This window comes from Accipiter gentilis, chromosome 29, assembly GCF_929443795.1.
Source record: "Accipiter gentilis chromosome 29, bAccGen1.1, whole genome shotgun sequence".
NCBI lineage: Eukaryota > Metazoa > Chordata > Aves > Accipitriformes > Accipitridae > Astur > Astur gentilis.
Genome location: NC_064908.1, coordinates 10701340 through 10720269, shown reverse-complemented (window position 1 = coordinate 10720269; position 18930 = coordinate 10701340). Strand labels below are relative to the sequence as shown.

General features: G+C 46.0%; 1 protein-coding gene across 16 annotated transcripts in view; it reads right to left on the bottom strand.

The window, feature by feature from the left end:
• EHMT1 (euchromatic histone lysine methyltransferase 1) overlaps positions 1-18930 on the bottom strand; it is a 124187-nt gene that overhangs the window by 68980 nt on the left and 36277 nt on the right. For 4 of the 16 annotated variants that reach the window (XM_049832213.1, XM_049832230.1, XM_049832216.1 and 1 more), the window contains exon 1: positions 5033-5105. The exons of 9 other annotated variants lie outside the window; for them this stretch is intronic. In XM_049832213.1, coding sequence (XP_049688170.1) covers positions 5033-5095 — 63 coding nt within the window. In that variant the 5' untranslated portion in view covers positions 5096-5105. Of the gene's footprint in view, positions 1-1135; positions 1300-5032; positions 5106-9074; positions 9097-11434; positions 11512-18930 lie in introns of those variants that run through there. 3 more of the 16 variants (XM_049832219.1, XM_049832229.1, XM_049832220.1) reach the window with 3 other exon arrangements.

The following is an 18930-nucleotide window of genomic DNA, read 5'->3' as shown; positions in this document are numbered from 1 at the left end:
ATGTGAACATGGAATTTTATCTGTAGCTCACAAGCACTGCCCTCAGCCTGAAGTTTGTCCCCAAATCAAATTCTTTGCAATTCTTTTGTCTCCTGAATTCCTTTCAATCAGACTCTTCCTAAAAGAAAAGAAACATTTCCTTCTCCAGCCCCATGTCCTCTCTCCTATTCCAGCCACACAAATCAACTCCCGAAACAGGGGGAAGGGTAGAAACGAGGCGCAAGTCCCTGCATGCAACAGCTGGGAACAAGGAGACACGTGCATGAAACACAACAGGACTTAAAATGACTTCTCGTAAGACAACGCGGTCCACAATGGCGTGCAGGCTTCAGGCAAGGGGGGTTTGCAGAGCCCATGCCCTCCTGTAAAGGGGAGAGCGATTTACGCTTCCTCACTGCTTCCATGCTGCGAAGCGTCGTATCCATCTAGCTGTGTCCCAGTAGAGTTAAAGCCAGCGCAACTTGTATGTGCAGGCAAGTGTAAATGAAGAGCAGACAAAGGCATCTACCTCCTCCTTCCACAGGCTGAGGTTAGCAAGGAGTACAGCTGCTGCCTGCCTTCTCCTAGCACCCATGAGGGGAGAGGGGGAAGAATGGAGACCAAGATTCATCACTATCTCTAGCAAAAGCAAACCAGCCATTTCAGAAACACCCAGTCCCCAGGAAGGCTTAGCCAGGGTAAAACCATAGCACCAAGAGGAGCCTGGAGCAAGCAGGTTGCAGGAGCCCAGGGCCAAGGAGCTGGAAAGCGGCTCGCCCCCATCGACAGGGCTCAGGCACCTCTTCAGCCTCCACGCTCCTCTTCCTCCCACCCCCAAACCACCGCAGCCGGCGGAGCAGCTCCCTCTCCCCCTGCCCGTCCTGCCGGTGCCCAGTGGAAAGGCTTGTCAGGTCGGCGGAGAAGGGAAAGCCCCACGTGGGCTTCCCTTGGGAGCTGGAGGACCTCGCTCAGCTGCCCACACCACCTCCGTCTGGGTCACCTCCAGCCATCAAGAGACCAGCAGCAAGACGGCGATGCCTGCAAGCCGGAAAAGCAGTCAGGGAGAAGGGGGGGAAAAAAGACCCAAAAAAAAGAAAGAAAAAGTAAAACTTGCACCCTCGGGCCTGTCCCTCTAATAACTACAGCAAAACCTCACCAAGGCTTTACTCTCCTGGAGGGTGAGAAAGCGACACAGCGCTGCCCAGCACCCGAAGTCCTAGAGGTGGGAGATCCTCACACCCTCTCCTCCACGGCCTACGGGCTTCATCCCCGGCGTGGGGCCTTTTTTTTCTGCTCTGTCATTAAGAGTGGAGCCTGGTCTTTTCCTTCAATCCCAAGAATTGCACTGAATTAGATCATCTTTCTCGGCTCACCTCCCCCTACAGGCTGCTCCCGAGCATGCTCAGCTCGGCCTGGCGCTGCCATTTCATAACTGCATTGTTTACAGACACACACTGACCTGCCATTTTTTGACAGGAGGAGAGGAGCAGGCGTTTGCCTCCCGACCACTCGCGGCCCCCCAGCCCCTCGCAATAAAATCCGCTTTGGAGAAGGGAAATTGCAAAAGCGTGGAAAGTAGCAGGCTGTGGGTTTGTGGTGGTGGTTTTGTTGTTTTTTGTTGTTGTTGTTTGGGTGGGTTTTTTTTCCTTTTCTTTCCTTGATTTAGGTCAAAATCCACCTGTTTTGGAGGGAGAAGTTAACCCCTTTGGGGGTTGGAGGTAGTGGGGAGGAGAGGTCTTGCAGAGCTCGATGCAAAATGCCAGCCATGATTTTTAGCTTCTTCAAATCACAACTGTGCTTCGATGTCACCTAAAAATACAATACCCAGCCCAGTCTGCCATCCTCCGTCAAGCCTTCCTCTGCGAGAGAAAGGGTTGGAAATATGGTATTTCCCTTGAATAAACAAGTTGGCTTAGTCCCAGCACATACAGTTTTCTCCTTTAAATGCAAACCAGAGTATTTTTGCAGGCACACAGGAAAATGAGGAGAGGAGGAGGGGAAAAGTTCCTCATTTAACACCAAGAGCTCCATGAAAAGCCTTGCAAGGTTGCTCTGAGCCCCCTCTCCTTTCCAGTCCTCTCCCCGTCTGTGCTGATCATACTTTACAGGTGAAAGCAGCTCTGACTTATGACGGAGAGAAAATGCCAGAAGAGCTGGAGGTTTCCTCATCCTTGGAACAAGGACAAGTTGTGAAAATCTTCCTCTGCAAGAGGCACTGTGCTGCTCCGACACAGTATGGCAGCGTTGCAGGGAAGACGCTTGCATATCAGATCTTCTTAACCCCCACTGCCTCGACCCTTCTCCACCACGTCCACCAGCCTTCCCCCTCCTAATAGGGACTGAAGGAAAAAGATAAATAAATTACCTGGTTTGGGGGAAGCAAGCTGTGATGTTGGATCCCAGAATATTTTTTTTTTAAAAAGCTTCCTCTACATTTTTTCCCCTCTAATTTTTTTTCTTTTTTTAAGGACACTTTCCAAGTAGCTCCTACAGTTTGTGAGCTTCGCTCCTGCTGCTTTCCTGACTACTGTAAATCCTGGTAGGCAGTGCTGCCCGCTGCCTGTCCTCCTCCTCTGCCCCCCTCCAGGACCAATGCCACCATACAGCAAAGACAGACATTCCCTCCTCCACCCAAGAGACCAAGGAGCTCACACAGGCACAGGGAGGGACGGATCCCACGAGACCAAGGGAAACACAAAGGGGCCCAAGGGTCTCCTCTGCAAAGAGGGGTTGGTGTCAAAACTAAATTCACAGGAGTTAGAAATAACTGCCTGAAAACGGTAGTTAAGGGTTATAAATTCAAGACTCGTTTCCAAATCACTGACATTACATGTCACTGCAGGAACATATGGTCCTCTGAGCCTCGCAAGCAGGGAGCGTGCACGATCTCAGAGCCCCGAGCCTTTCGGCTGCACCAAAAGCAAGGTAACCCTCCCGCTGCAGCGATTCCTCAACCACTCTCAGCTCCAGGAGCGGGAAGGGGAGAAGGAAAAACTTCAGGGAAAACCAGCAAAAGGACAACAAAGAGGAGCAGCAGGAGTCAAGCCAGCCCTTCCCCAAACCAGCTGCCCAGGAGGGCAAAGTTCCTTAAAACTCCTTGTTCACCTGAATAAAATAGCTCCCTTCCATTGCACAAGATGCATGCAATCCTCTTTCATTAAGAGATGGCACCACATGGGAGAGGTCAGAGAAGCCAGGGTCCAGCACTGGCCCCAGAACAACCACCACAGCCCAAGCCCCCAACGTCATGAGCCTGATCCTGCCCCCTACACCACTGTTGCCAGGCCCAGGGTTTGTCTAACAGGGGCTGATCAGCAGAAAATATGCCCCATGTGTGCTCCAGAGCCCAGCTGTCTCCAAACCTGTTCTTGGGAAGAGGGGAAGAGCTCCTGCTGGCCCTTAAAGGTCAGTTAAATACATGAAGGGGAAAAACCCCAAGGCCTCACTTTGGGGCTCTTAACCCTTGCTGAACAGCAGCGCGAAGTCCAGACCTTGGGTTTCTCTCTTCCCTCCAAAGTAGGTCAGGCTTTTCAGCGTCTCTCTGCAGATGCTTGCAAAGGGCATCAGCTGGCAGGGATGGAGCATTAGGGTTTTTTGGCCGGCTGTCACACCAGTGTCATCATGGTCACCATGACACAGGAGCACACGTTGCACACCTCATCGGTTTTTTGGTTGCTTGTTTCCTCAGCCTTCATCAAACTCAAAGCACATTTTTTCCCCTGGATGGGAGCTGATCGGGCAGCACATCAAGGCCTCTGCTCTTCACTGTTAAAAAGGAATCTCGTTTCTCTCCTCGTGACTTCTTCTGATGCCTTTTCCTTTAGCACACATCTTCTAGATGATGAACAATGAGCATATTTATAGTCCAGTGGAGACACAATGGATATTTAGATTAAGTATCACAGATCGTCCTGTAAGCTCCCTAAGCTTTTAAATGCCATCTTCATGTCTCACTCCTCGATTGAAAATTCAATATTGTGTCTGTATGGCAGCTTCAGGGGTATCCCTCGAGCATGGCAAGCTCAGGCCAGTGTTTTTCTCTCCGGCAGGGGTGCCCGGACCCCCCATGGCTCTGGGACCTTCGGTGTCTGCCCCAAGTCCCACCGAGGTCTGTGGCAGCCTGTCTGCATATAACACAAATGACAGCAAAAAAAACCCCAAGAGCATGGTAGGGCCAGGGGTCTGAATTTTAGGCAACTTTTAAAATAAGCTGCAGACATGCCTCCTGCCATGAAATCAACCATGGATGTTCCGTTTTAATCAGCTGTTCCCTTGGATTGCAAGCTACTATTTAAAAAAAAGAAAAGAAGAAAGAGGGGAGGAAGCCACCCCAAAATAAAAAGGACTGTTTCTTCCTGGTAGAATAATGTTCGCTCTTGCCTGTACCCCAAGAAGTGAGCTGTAGGGTTGCTTGATGCAAGCAGAGGCTGTCAAAGGAGACCTAGTGAGGAGGTGCCATGTGGCCACAGGCCCTCTCCTCCCCTTTGGGAGTTCAGTCTTCAAGCAGCTCGGACACCCCAGTGTTTGCTCTTCTTGCTTACAAGAACAGAGTGCTCCTGAGAGAATTTTCCAGAAACTTCACACTTTAAAAAATAATAATAATTAAAAAAACCCACCAACACCCCCCCACACCCCCCAAAAAAAACCCTCAAAGCCCAAAGCCAAACAAACCTCCCCACCCCACAAGACAAATAAAAAGACCACCCAGACGCAAGAAAACAAAGCCCGAGCCTCCCCGGAGCAGGCGACATCAGATGCAGAAGTACTTGCAAGCCCATGGCACAGCACAAGGCAACAATCATCACAGCACAGACAGAGCCTGGCCAGCCTCCTCCAGCCAGCTCCCCAGCGCGACCCGCCTGCCCGCCCGCGCACGGGGCAGGAAAATAAATGTATATAGAAACAAATAAATAAATAACCCCCAGCCATGATTCCCCGAACTGTCTTCCTCCTCTCCGAGGCTTCTCCTTCCCCAGCAGGAGACAGCCTGCCTGGGGCCAGGGCCAGCGGGAAGCCGCTCTTTGCGAGGCATGGGAGGTGGACCCTGCGGTACCTGCAGACATCTGTTGTCTTCTTCTGGTGAAGACTCAAAGAGTTGCATATTCCAGATCCTCATGAGCAGTGATTCAGTTTCTGCTCATGTGATAAAAGCTCCCTCTACAGAGTGAGCATGCCCAGAGGAGACCATTTCACTGCTCCCTCCAAGCTGCAGCCATTTCACAGAGAACCTGCCGGCTCCAGGGCGTCCATTGGAGCGCGATTATCCAGGGCATCCCGGGGACGCACCGGTAATGCAGATCATCTGTCAACTTTCTGACAGGGTGCCAGGCCTCAAAACTGATCGCTCGCCTGAGAAAAAAAAAAAGCTTTTAAAACCATAGAGCGAGGTGTTCTGTCTCGGTGGCCTTCAAGAGTAGCCCTTGCTCGCAAGAAAAGGAGAGGCAGGAGGGACAGGGAGGGATGCTGCGCAGCTTGGGGATGCTCCCGTGCCGATTTTGTTCTGCTTAATAAAGCGCCCAACCTCTGAGCACTGGGATGAAGGCACATGGGTTAAACTGGTTCAGTGTGCAGTGTCCAACTGCAAGTGCATTCGAGATCCGATCTGCTGAGCTGAAGGGGAGCTATTTTTCACTTTGGGGATTAATAAGACAACCTGACCTGGTATAACCAACCTTAAAAAGGTATCACAAAACACAGTCATTAAGAAGAGGGGGGGGAATGGAATGAGGGGGGAAAACCCTAATGAAGTGATAGTGCACTACGAGGTGCAGGAGCTCTGAGCTCAGCCTATGTCAAACCATATGATGCAGCTGGCCTAGTCAGCAAGCTAAAAGAAGAAATTTTAGCTTCAAAATAAAAGTAGTTTGTCTCTGTTCCACTTAACAATTAAGCATAAACTCTTGGCAACCTTTGTATCTGCTCAAGCTCCCAGTAAAACTGCCAGAGCAACTCTCAGGAACATCTGTAAGCAGAGATCGGCTGGAAGGGATTCAAGCGCAAGACTGGCATTTATCGGAGGCAGGAGCAGGATGCTGCTGGAGCTGGGTGTCGTGCAGGAGAACCTCCCACCCGAGCAGGGGGAGGGCGACCAGCAACCGGGGAGAAGAGGCCAGAAGGAAGAGGAAGCTCAGAAATGGACTGTGGCACCACCCGCTTGTTCTTGGCCAAAGAAAAAACAGTTTTCAAAAAAATAAGAGCACAGAAGAGAGTTCTCTTAAAGAGCAGAAATTAAAATGAAGACGAGCTGAGTGTAATGTGTTACAGTGGGCTGGGGGCGGCAGGGAGCAGCCTGCGCTGCAGGGAGAAAAAAAGCCAATCGAAATCCATAGTGAGGTTTTGAAGAGCCCAAGGATTTTGTTTCCCTTACACCTTGTACCAAAAGCAGGCATGCAAATTCAGGCCTTCAGCACAAGCACGAAGCCATCACCTGCTCTGCTCTACCCATCCCCTCCTCTCCTCTGCTGAGCATCCCAGGAACATGTCCTGCCACTGCATTATCACAGGCTGGAAACATCAACAAGCCACATTTTCTCCAGCCCAAGCAGCTAATTCACCACTGTGTCCAAGCACGTTTGCAAAGCAGCAATAGTTAAAGCAGCAGAAGAGCCTGCCACAGACCTGCCTCGACTACAAGGATATTATTTTTCTCTCCACACTCTGGAGAAGTTTCACTACTAAACAGTTAAAACACACAAGGCTAAATCAAGATGACTGAAATTCATAGAGAAGGAATATTTGAGGTGACAGTACAAAGCAAGGATCTCTCTTTCACCCACTGGGTTTTTGTTTGATGTAAATCTTAAGTTTTAATATACACAAAATGAGATTTTCCTGGCCTTTCTATCAGTTGCTGAGAGGTGTAGAGGTAACTCATTTAAGACAAACTCGAAAATCCCCAAACAAAAGCAACAAAAACCGACGACACAGAGAGAAGTTGTATTATCCACAGCATCAAAAGATTACTGTAGTTCAAACCAAAGATGGCTTTAAAACAGTTGACACGTTGCCCTTCCTTGCAGCATGAAATTACCAAGCTTTCATTAAAAATCCAGAAATAGAAACAAAGATATTAACAAAGGCAGTATCAATTGAACTACCACAGTCAACATCCCCTTTCAGAGATAAAATAATGATGAAGAACCACACCGCAGCCTCAGCCTTCCCGCGCACACAGAAGGGCAGCACTCCCCACTGCATCTCAGCACTAGACATGTTTTTACTGCTGAAGTTAAATATACACTGACAGCAGAAGCTACCAGAGATGCTTTTCACATCTCACGGCCATCCTTGAAAGCACTAAACACTGTTTAAAAAAAAAAAACAAAAAAACAAAAACACAACAACAAAAAAAAGCAAAGCTGATCAGAGTATTGCAGATGGTTCAACAACCACCTCAAGCGAAACGATCGATCGGCATCTTACCAGCATCTCTGCATAGTGTCACGTTCATGGGGGATGCTTGTGCATTGATTAATAAGACCTTAAATTTATGCCATCCAAAAGGAGAAAGAAGCTTCCAGACCACCACGGCATTGCTCAGTCTGGCACCACTACCTCTGTGCCCAGGCAGGGTCTGGGAGCTGGCAGAGCAGTGCCTTCTGCCCCAGGACCCCCATCTCCCCCATTCTGCAGAGGTCCAGTGCTACACAGGCTCTTTTCTAACCAGCTGGTTAGACACCCATCTCCAGACTGGCAGAGGAAGCGGTTTTTCTAATGATGTAGGATAAGAACGAGCCTGTGCCCTACAAAGCTTTCCCCTTTATTTAACCCAAGTACTCTCCAGCAATTTCCCCACGAAGCTGGTATGAGACAGCATAGCACCCCTCTTTCAAAACATCTTCTGCCAGGTATAAAACTACAACGTATTTTTATACCAAGGCTCTCTGGCCTCCGTTCCCCCATTCAAGGCTCAAATATCCCTTTCATAAATCTCACATTTTCAGGAAGAAGGCAGCAGCACAACCACCTCCCTTCACAAAGGACACCGGGTTCCTCAGGGCTTTTGCTTAATTACACCATTATGTACGGCATTTTCACAGCTCCCTTGCAGAGGAAGCGCAAGTGGGAGGCAAGGGGAGATTTTTCTTTCTATAGGAAGAACAATATTTAGCTCTGCAAAATACAGGGGGTTTTCCTTATTTCCATTAGTCTGCTCTTCTTCCAGACCATTCAGTTGTTTAAATCTGAAGCTCCTTTTCAGCCTCCTCAGAAGCAATCCCAAAAGCACAATAAGCTGAAGGGACTTCCGATACAAGAGGAGCGTTTCTGCTGGAATCCTGATTTGCTTCTGCACTGCTAAGAACCGCTCCCCAGCTCTGCCGCAAGCTGTTAAAATGCCTCCTTCCCTCCTCACCCATTATGTAGGACATTTCCTAACCAGAATGCCCATTCCCAGGACACACTGTGCTCAGCATCCTCCAAGGGAGCCCAAAGATCCACCTCCATGCTCAGGTAAAAGCCCTGAAGGAGCAGACAGTCATTAATGCACGCTTATGGAACCACAGCTTTCTCCAGCTTTCAATATCTGTTCCCCCCCCCCCCCCCAAAGTTTCCAAGTCATCTCCCTCCCTCCCCCTCTTTCCCCAGCAAAGTTGAAAACTGCTTTTAGTTAATAGGAAACATGAAATGTTCCCTGGGACGCTGCATTGAGTACATTACACACACCAAGAAGAAGATTTAAAAAAAAAAAAAGGAGAAAAAAGAGGAAAAAAGATGCTGTTGCGACAGATGTTGAGATGTAAGCTCTCTGGGAGATGTTGCTATGTTTTGATAAGAATATGCGTTGAGTATTTCATTTATAGGGCAATCCTAGAACTTTATTTAGAAGCATATTGGCCAGACAGCTGTAATTTAGAACATACTGTATTCCTAACAGTTCCCAATTATAAACTCCTTCAGCTTTAACTTATAGTAACCACAGTTCCTTCTATTTTGGAAATCTAAAAACACGATTTCTCCCTTTCATTCAGCCTTCACATATCAAGAGCTTCTACCGTACAAACACAGCCTTGCTCAAGAAGGGTCCTAAATACAGCATCCCTTGCATATCCCATCTCAGTAACAGTAAGCAAGCTCATTGCTTTAACCACACTCACCGTTTGCTCCACAGACAAATGTTTTATTGTTTTATTTGGGGGATGATAGATGGGGTGGGAATCAGACCCATGTCAGTGCAAAGCCATCCTGCTTATTAGTAGTCTTCTGCCAGCAAAGCCGGCTGTAAAAATGGCTGCTCACATTCAATCTCGCTTCTGCTGCAACACTTCACTGAAACAAACGCTGGAGCTCGGGTGTAGATTCTGCCGATGAGCCTCATGTGTTCAACGTGTCCCTGTTCTTTGACCTCACACCTATTTTTTTTTAAGGATTAGGACATTCACGTGAAAATAAGCAACTTCTTCACTGGAGGAGAATCAGTGCTTCATGATGCTTTTATATCTCCCCAAATCATGAACTCGCCTATGAAATATTGCAGTTGATGGCTCTACAAGCAATTCCGCTGACATTATAAATTTCTGCAAGGAACAGAAGGAGCAGATGAACTCTTTAAAAACAAAGCTCCTGCCTTCATGCAAATACCACTAGTTAAGAAGAGCAGAGAAATAAAGCAAGCATGATGTGTATACAGAACTGGCTCTAAAGAAGCTGCTTTTCAGCAACTGCCATAAGGTGGCAGTGGGTCTTTAAGGCTACCTAACACCTTTCACACAAGCACAATAGGAAATTATCACACGAGTGGTTTTCCAGCATCTGAAACTGTTTAAGTCAAATTTCCTCATCAAGGGAGCCAGACCATACATGAAAACTTGGTGCTGAGATCACCTCAACACCAGAGTAGCACAAGCAGAAAAAGCCACCAGCATCAATTCTGAAAAGCCATAAACGCAGCCCCCATCTGAGCCAAAGAAAATCAAAACTTCTTCCTTTCAGTTTACAATTACAATGCCATTTATTTTACATAAACGCTTTTCTTTGTGCATTCATCCAACCATAAACAAGCCAGTGTCCGTTAAAGAGTAAGAGAAGTTCTGCATGGCCAGCAAGCTGGGGCTCCAGCAGACTTTTATGCAGGGACTGTAAAAGCAACACTAGTAAGCAAGCTGGTCACCAACTTCGTGCAGAGCTGACATTATCAAAGAGGCTCAGAAAACACCGAGGAAGCATTGGGTACGCAAGCAATGCAGAACCAGGCAATAAATACGCAAGCTACTTTAGGTGATGATGTGACTCATCATGCAGATTGACCCAAGTGTGTGAGAGCATCACCTGGGACACAGCAATAAAATAAAAATCTATGTTTTGCTCTTTATCAATTGCCCCCTGAACTGTGCTATGAAAAGCAGCCAGAGTTGCCCTGAAGAAAGAGCCAGTTTATCTTACTGAATGTAGGCTAAAGATAGACCATGATCACAGAGATTTCTGTTAATAAAGTTAAACACAATAACTTTGTAATACCAAAGTATTCACAATGCCCTAAGTAGAGCAAACCGCTTGCCTTACCTTTACTTACAGCCAGGCTGAAACAAGCGTAAACACTCAATACCACACCTCCCATAGGAGACAGGATCTGCAAGGGCTGAGGCTCGCGGCCGATGTCTCCCCCCCTGCTCCACAGAAAGTCAGATCTTCCCTACACCTCACTAATACAAACATCAAGAGCCAATGTAAATGTTTTATTGGCACTTTACCACGCAGCTTGCTTGTACAACAACTGGAGTCAATCGGCTCATGCAGCACATACCTGCTGGTGCTTACACATTCCTTGTAAAAAGCTGGCAACTACAGACGAAATCCAAGAGCCCAACCTAGAGCAACTCAAGAGAGTCCCCTTCCTTCCCCCAAACCCACTTGCCAACACATTAAACCCCTGCAAGAAGCACAGAAAATCTCTCAGCCAAAGGAATAAACATATCTATATTCCTTCCTCTCCTTGCCAGTTTGGAGGCCCTGATGTGGCAAGGTTTATTTGCAATCCTTGGAATGTAAAATAAGCCCAAAAAAGGGAGTTTGGGTTTTACATTCTTTCGCCCTCCCACAATCACAGATGGATCTAGATTTAAACTGCGGAGCAGGTCTGTGCCCTGCAAGGCTTCCCATTAATAATAATTAGCGACCGAGCCACGCAGCCCACGACTGAGACGTGATCACATGCCTTCCAATACGAAGGCACAACCCAGCGAGTCCCTGCAGCCCTCGCTGCCAGCCCCTGCCTGCTGTCGCTTTATGTCACCACCCTAACATTAGACAGGTTCGTTCTTTATATAGGTTCACCAGTCAGTAAAGGTCAGTATTTTAAAACCCCTCCCCGCTGATCCGCAGGAAGCGGTTTGAAGCCATCTCGTGTCAGTGGTTAACTATGCTGCTTTTGAATCAATTCCAACAGTTCTTACTTCATCCGGTCTCCTCGCTCCCCCAGCCCGGGGGCACGGGAAGGAATTGGCCGGATTTGCCCTACCTCCATCCCGTCTGCAGGGAGCTGCTTGGTCCTTCCAGATCCTGACTCCAGGCCTATCACTCCTCCAGCCACAAATCCATCTCACTCTATGGGTGCAGCCTCCACCCTGGAGCATGCTCAGTACCGGCTGATCTTCAGCCATTTCAGAGCTTTAATGAAATGTAAGCATAAGGAAGTGTCATTAGCAAAAAAAAAAAAAAAAAAAAAAAAAAAAAAGTGCAGGATTAATCCCGATCCGGCCAACCTTCCTGTTTCCATCCTCTATCAAGGAGGTAAAGCTCTTGCTGCAGGGATCGCAAGCGTTTTTAGGCAGCAAGCATCTCGGTTTAGAACAAAAGCAAGGAAAATCCCGTCTCAGGCAAGCCTTGTGCAAAAAGGAGCATTTCCTAGTGACACTCAAACCAGCAGGTTTTTCACACTGGGCCTTTCACAAATTACAATATTTTCATGAAATACCATTAATATTTTTTTTTCCCCAACAGGCTTCAACAGAGGCTTTTAGCTTGCAATGCAAATAGTGCTGCCCATCCATCTTAAAGCTAAACCTACCCCAGTCTACTCTCTATCACCTTGAAGATTATTTTAACACCATTTGCAAGAAAGTTAAAAAGCAGGATGAAAGAGGGGGGAAAAGAGGCTACAGTACAATAAACTTCATGCTATGTTTTCCTAAGGACCTGAATTTTAAGACAGGTTTGTTTTTCACTAGTCAGCCCTGAAAATACTCCATCGTTACCTTGTCTCCTCAATGCAGTACGACCATTTCAAAGAAGAATTAATAGAGGATTTTTTCAAATTTTTTTGAACCTTACCAGCTTTCCAAACAACCAAATATGCAAAGACACACAATGCTGAAGTCCACCAGGCATTTTCACTGCCAGAGGACGACAGACCTGCACACTGCAAGCAATCTGCACATGGAACATGACTGTTCCTTAAAAACTTGTATTTCCCTATATATCCTTTGCATATCCTGTACAGACCCCTACCAGCTCACAGAACTACTCCAGAAAGCAAAGATAGTTGTTGCAGAAGTAAAGCTTTGCAGGCCAGGGCAAAAATTGGTTATTTAATCCCAACAAAGTTTTAATGTATACCCTATTCCTCATGTTGGGCCCAAGCCAAAAGAAACTCTGGATGTTCAAATCAGTTAATTGTGTGTGCGCTCTGCCGAGCAATGCTCGTTTCCCCTGCATGCATGGCTAATATTTTTGCAATGTATGTACAGTGTCTGCTTCACTGCTGAAGTTTTGATTCTTCAAAGGAAGATTTAAAAAAAAAAAAATCAAGTTTCTTTACACAACACAAGTTGCTTTACACAGCATTTCCGAAAAAATCAGGGTGACAGATGAATGCCAAAACCCAGCTTTTTTCCTGAACCAAACTTCCAAGGTAATGACAAAAATACTAAGAGACTTTCTGTACAATGCAATAAACCAAGTTAAAGTCAAGATTTTCATCAGTCCACAGCAAATTCCTGTCAGATGCACTACACAAACAACTCATAATATTGTTCTCTCATCTATTCCCTGAATTCAGCCCAGTCCTCAACATCAAGCTACAGCTTTTTAGCACATCATGTGGGATAGTATTTGCATTTGACTTCTGAATGCCAGGCAGCCTTTCACACCAAGTGCTGGTGAGTTGCATTTTACTAAAATATTTTTAGAGCACAGAACATTTGGTAAAGTGACCCAGGATAAACCATAATAATTTGGCACAGAGAGCGCGTGCTTAGCTCCCCTCAGACCTCTATTTCTGCTGAAGGATTTCACCAAAGCCTGGGGACCAGCGCCCTGTGGTAGCCATTTGGCCCCAGGCTGCTCCTTCTCCAGGGACATTCATTAGGGACCTCCGTTTTCAGCACAGGATGCAATTCTCTCTACAGCACATTAGGCAACTCTAAGATACCGCACAGCGCTTTCATTAAGCACAGATTGGTAAACCCTGCCGAAAAATTCTATTCTCGTCCTCTCCCCTGCCTTTAAATTGGAGGTAGTTTAAAAATAATATTCAGACCATATAATCCCGAGGCATGTCTGCTGAATCTAGCAGTGTTTGCATCTAGCACAGCTCAAGCATGTCAAGTTTGTTTCCTTGGAAACAAAGACCAATTTGCAAGCATTGCTTGGTGGTTTTTTTTCTTTTTTTAATGTAACGAAGACATACATACCTGCAGCTCTTGTTGATACAAAGGAATTAAAGCAGATTCACTTACCAACAAGGTTCGTAGGAGAATTATTAATATATTTCACTAATGAACAATTGGCTTGCTGCACTAAGGGAAAACCACAGTTCATCACTATTTAAAAATCCCTTTTTCCCTCAATAGATACACACTCGAGGCATGGCATTTATATTGTTTCCTTGGGGACAGGCAGGAAAAAAAAGCAAAGCCAGAGTCATTTGCTTACCCTAGGCTAGGTATGCTGGTTCCAGTGGAGGAACTATCTAAGAGGGAAATCCTGTATTGCTCCTACCACATAGCTCCAAAAGATACAGTAGTACAGCTCGAAACACACCTGCTTTCAACACAGACTAAAGAGTCAACACAAGCTTAATAAAAAAGAAAGCGATAACATCTTCTAGATATGCTTTGCCAGTTCTAAGCCCAACTTTTTCCCATCAAGGGCATGCATTAGGGCTTAAGTTGGAAGCCAGCCTTTCTATGCAGCCGTAACTCTTCTCCTAGAGCCTGCTCACATCAAAGGTCCTCATGCTGAAGGCAGTAAATCCTACGGTGATGACACGCAGTGCTCTCTGTGCGGGCAAGAAAGAGGAGGGAGGGCAAAAAGTGTCAGAGCCAAGTTATCCATAGCCTCATTTGCAAAGGCAGTCAGTACCTCCACCCTCCAGAGCCTTCATCAGGAATTACAAGAGCTCAGCACCTTTCGCAAATCTGTCAGATATGGCGTAAAATGGACACACATGAGAACAGCAAATAAAATTACAGCTCCGTAAACATGCCCTACCAGAGGCTGACTCAGCACTGAGTTCATTTCCCGACATGCTTGGCCTGAGGCCAGGTTGCAATCTCTACTTGAGAAGACTACCTTCATATCTAAGGGAGCAGAGCCCAAAACTTCTCTTGTTCCCATTAGCATCACTACATTCTAGAGAGCTGCATGAACAGAAGCTGACAGGAGCAAAAAAAGACTCCTTCCTCCCCATAAAGGACAAAGCCTCGCGATTCCCTGCCCCTGGAGAATTCCAGAGTCATTGCTAGAGCCAGTGAACCCTGGATGCTTCACACTTCTGCAAGTCAGGCCTTGGACTCCAGTGCACCAGATGTTCCAGAGAGGTTCAGAACTTGCAAATGCCACTTTACTGATAGAGGAGCCTTGCTGTCCTCTTGAACTGGTAAACTGTAAACAAAAAGCACCAAAAAAACCCCAAACCCTGCAAATGTCCAGCAGAACTGCCAGAGGGTCTCACCCTAGAGCTTGAAAAATTAATCACTTTTCAGTACACTGACTTTTCAAACGTGGCTGAAGAGCATTCAACACAACTAACACAGGTTTCCATTTTTGCTGCAGTCAAGTAACCCTGGAAGCAAATCCCCCAGCCTACACTCTGCAACGGTGTGCACCCTTTACCAAGTATTGTAATTACTAAGTTTTATTCCAACCAATGCCACAGTCTTAAGGAGTTTTGGAGACTGTTCCAGCCACCATGAATTCTGGGGGAAGAGCAAGGAAAACAATCTAGTCCTTCCTGATCAAAAGTAGGGCATACACTGAAAAAAGCTTCTAAACATCACCATATAAAAAAGAACCAGAGAGATAACATTGTGACTTGCTTATTTGAAATGCACTGCAACAATAAAAATACTTAGGACTTTTTGTAAAGCAATTTATAATAAGAGATGGGAATAGAGGGAATAGTAACATCTCCATTTTACAGATGAGAAAATCAAGGCTTGGAGAATTAACTGCAAAAAATTTCTGGAATGGTCCTTCACAAATGTATGGAGCAGAGGAACAAGAGATAGGAGAACTAGACGTGAAGTCATGCTCTATTGCTGATTTACTGAGTCACTTCAGCTGGCCAGGTTGGGGCAGCAAAGAATGTGTTGGGACAGCCCGTTTGGGATGACCAGACTTTGAATCTCAGTGAAGTTTGAGCACTTAAGCTCCCTTGAAAAAAATCTCATCCTCTGTGATTTAAAAACAACCAGAAAAACCCAAAACCCATCAATGTACATATCAAACATATCAGTATTTTCTCCCTCTATAATATTCCCTGTAACTAACATGTTTTTGGAGAGGAGCGGAAATATTTATCCGAAACAGTAAACTTGCAATCACTAAGGAGGCTTTGTATGCCCATTGCCGAGTTGGAAAGCAGGCGGATGCCATGTGGGTGAATCTGTGACACCAGGACACAGTCCAGACCCTTACAACAAGTCAGTTGCATCTGAATCAACCAACAGGAGCAATAAATTCAGGGAAGTTACTTTGAATTTTTTTGTTGGATAACTGGGCTGCAAGTCATAGCCCCTGGGGCAAGGGCAATGAGCTCCATTACAGTTTTTTAATGCAGATGCATTAAACACCTGGCAAATGCTTAGGTGAAAATATGGTATCAAAACAAAAGCAAATGTGGAAATAAAGAGATTACACCACTTACTAACAAATTTAACTATTGCTTCCCTTCCCTTTCCCCCTCCAGCCCAGCAGCCACTTTAGCGTGCTGCTTGCAGGTATCAGAGGAACAAGAGCTGATGGATGCTGTGAGACCCAAGTATGTCTAGAGACTTCTGAACACAGATTTCAATTTGGGATGATAGTCATGGGATTTATTTGAATGCCCAAATCATTTAACCGTCTTATTTGCTTGGGTTCCCAGAGATACAATGCTAAAGACTTGCTGTATTATGGAGGACAAACGCGAGGATGGTACTTAGAGCTCAAGTCTCAGACTGACGAGCTCATTCTGATGCTTTCCCCCATGTAAGCTCTGCAGAAAAAAACCCAACAAATTTCAAATCAAGAGTCACATGCCCATTTTGGGTGGCCAGTTCAGACAGAGTTTTTCAAACCTGCTGAGAGCCTGTAGATGTAGAGACACTACAGCAAGATGCAAATGGTCAGTACACTAGAAAATTAAGCACTGGTTTCACATAAAAAATTAAACCACTATTTCAAAAAAATGACTTCCCTCAAATTCTCCCACCTTTCACCCCGCCCCATGTATAGTAGGCACTTAGTTGCCTCACGAGGAGGCATAGAGCTTAATTTTGTTAATATTTTAAACCAAAGGACTCAAAATACAGCAAAACACTGGGGAAAAAAAAAAAACAAAACACAAAATGCTGCAATAATGTAACCAGCTCTCAGAGATGTGAACCAGAAACAACTAAAAGATGAACCTTGCAGAACGTCTGCAACTGAGCACAGCAGCCCTTCATTTGCCTGGTCTTCACCACAGTGACCAAGATCTGTTTTGGAGGCAAAGCAAGGGAAGGCAGGAGTCTACTGGGGAGAAGTTTTGCACACTGAAAAAAGACCATTTGCACTATTTTTATTATACAAGGAACAGGAAAGAGCTTCACGCTCCCAGTGCTCTGTGCAGAGCCCAGACTCTCCCTCCTGGTACTGATCTTCTAAATTCAAATGTGTATCAAAAGCATCATGGACCTTTGGAAGCTTCTCCTCCGCTCTTATGCAGCCTTACCCCAGAGAAAAGGCAAGGAGAAGTGGTTGGTTCTGGTTCAGTAATACTACCAAAATAAAAGTGCACAGGCAATACAAAGAAAAAAAAAATCCTGAGTATTTTTTTTTCTGCAACAGGAAGCCAAACGCTGGCCTTCAGCAGCCGCTTGATGACTCTTGGGCTTCAATTAAACAAACTCAAGGACTGCCGAAGTCAGCTTCCTTTCCTCAAGCAGTTTTGTAAGACATTTGCTTGATAGCCGAAAGCTCTGGAGTTTCACATGAAACTTATTAGTGGCTGGATCATCCCTGTCATTGACTTCAAAACCCAGAACCAGAGCATTGCACCAAGACAGCTCGTTCCCATTTGCCTTTGATTAATGACTCCTGCACTTGGGGAACTGAATTTCGGCATTGTTTTCACACACAAGCCAAGAAAAAACAGCCAGCCAGGCAGAATATGGCCCTCCAAGAAAGATTTCCAGGATTCCCAGCTAGTCAGCAGCTGACAATATACAGCCAGACACCATCAGCAGAGGGAGGGTATTGTGCAGCATTACCACAGCACGTTCGTTAACGCCTCGCACAGTCAGCAGGATGATCCTTCCCCAGACGGGCGAGTCAAGTGAAGAGCTGCTGCATCACCTGGCAAACATCACCTAGCTTTTTTATTGCCTCCTCAGCACGTTCTGCTCTCGCGACAGACTGACGTCAATGTGGGAGCTGTGGCTCTGGTCTGGCAAAGCACCTGGGAGCTGCAGGTACGGGGCTTGCTCCCAGAGCCCATCCTCCCTGCATGGGACTGCTTCAAAATTAATGTGCCCTCGGTTAGGCTTAGTGATATATTGGTTCAAAGCAAAAACTCTGAGAGGAAGTAAAATCCTGTGCAATCTTTTGCATGCATACGTACCCTGCACCACCCTTCTGCCCACGATATAATTACAGCCCAAACAGTACAGACTTCAAGCAAGGTCCCGAGCCTGCAAGAGAGGGATCTTCCCAGCCAGTCCGGAGCACCATCAGTCTGCAACCTGCCTTGGAGACAGCTGTCCTGTCTTCTCCTTGCCAGATCAGGTGTAAGGTATCAGCTGACACCCAATATAAACACAAATCCTTCTAAGCCTTGACTGTGGGTAGGCAATATCCTAGCAGGAGGATTCTCAGTGGTTTTTCTCCCTCCTTTAACAAAGCAGGAGGGAAAGGCCCACTCAGATCATGATAATAATGACATTAGCCCAGATGGTTATAATGGGAACATCCCTTGGGTACTGCCATCTTCACAATAATATTTTTGATATTTCCCTTTCCTGACATGCCTCACATGTTGGTGTGAAAACCTGCAAAGGTGGATATTTACAGGTCGATATGCTGTGACATGTCTGGAGCACCAATTTCATTTTTTTTGTAAGTCCTTCTTTAGAAGGAACAGAGTAAAGGATCGGCTGTAAAGCAACCCAAAATGCCTGTCATTTTAAACTGCATTTAACACTCTTCTTCCTCTCCATACTGAAAAAAGTGTTGCAGAAGTTCCTGTAAAGCCCTGCATATCCCACCGCTAATCTAAATGTGCCCCATTCTGAAGGAGATTGAATGGATGTCATAAAGTTTGACTTTAAACTATAAAAACTCAAGGCTGCATCCACTGCAGTGCATAAGCAAACAAAAAAAAAGAGAAACGTGGTTCATAAGTAACACAAGTACATACAAATTTTCCTGCAACAGCGTAGTTTGTACACACCAGTCTAAATAAATGCCAGTCTCGTGTGTTTATACAGCAAGACTAAATCTGCAGGAAGGGATGCTAGTAAATGGGACCCTCTGTTCAGATCTAAGTGATGGAAG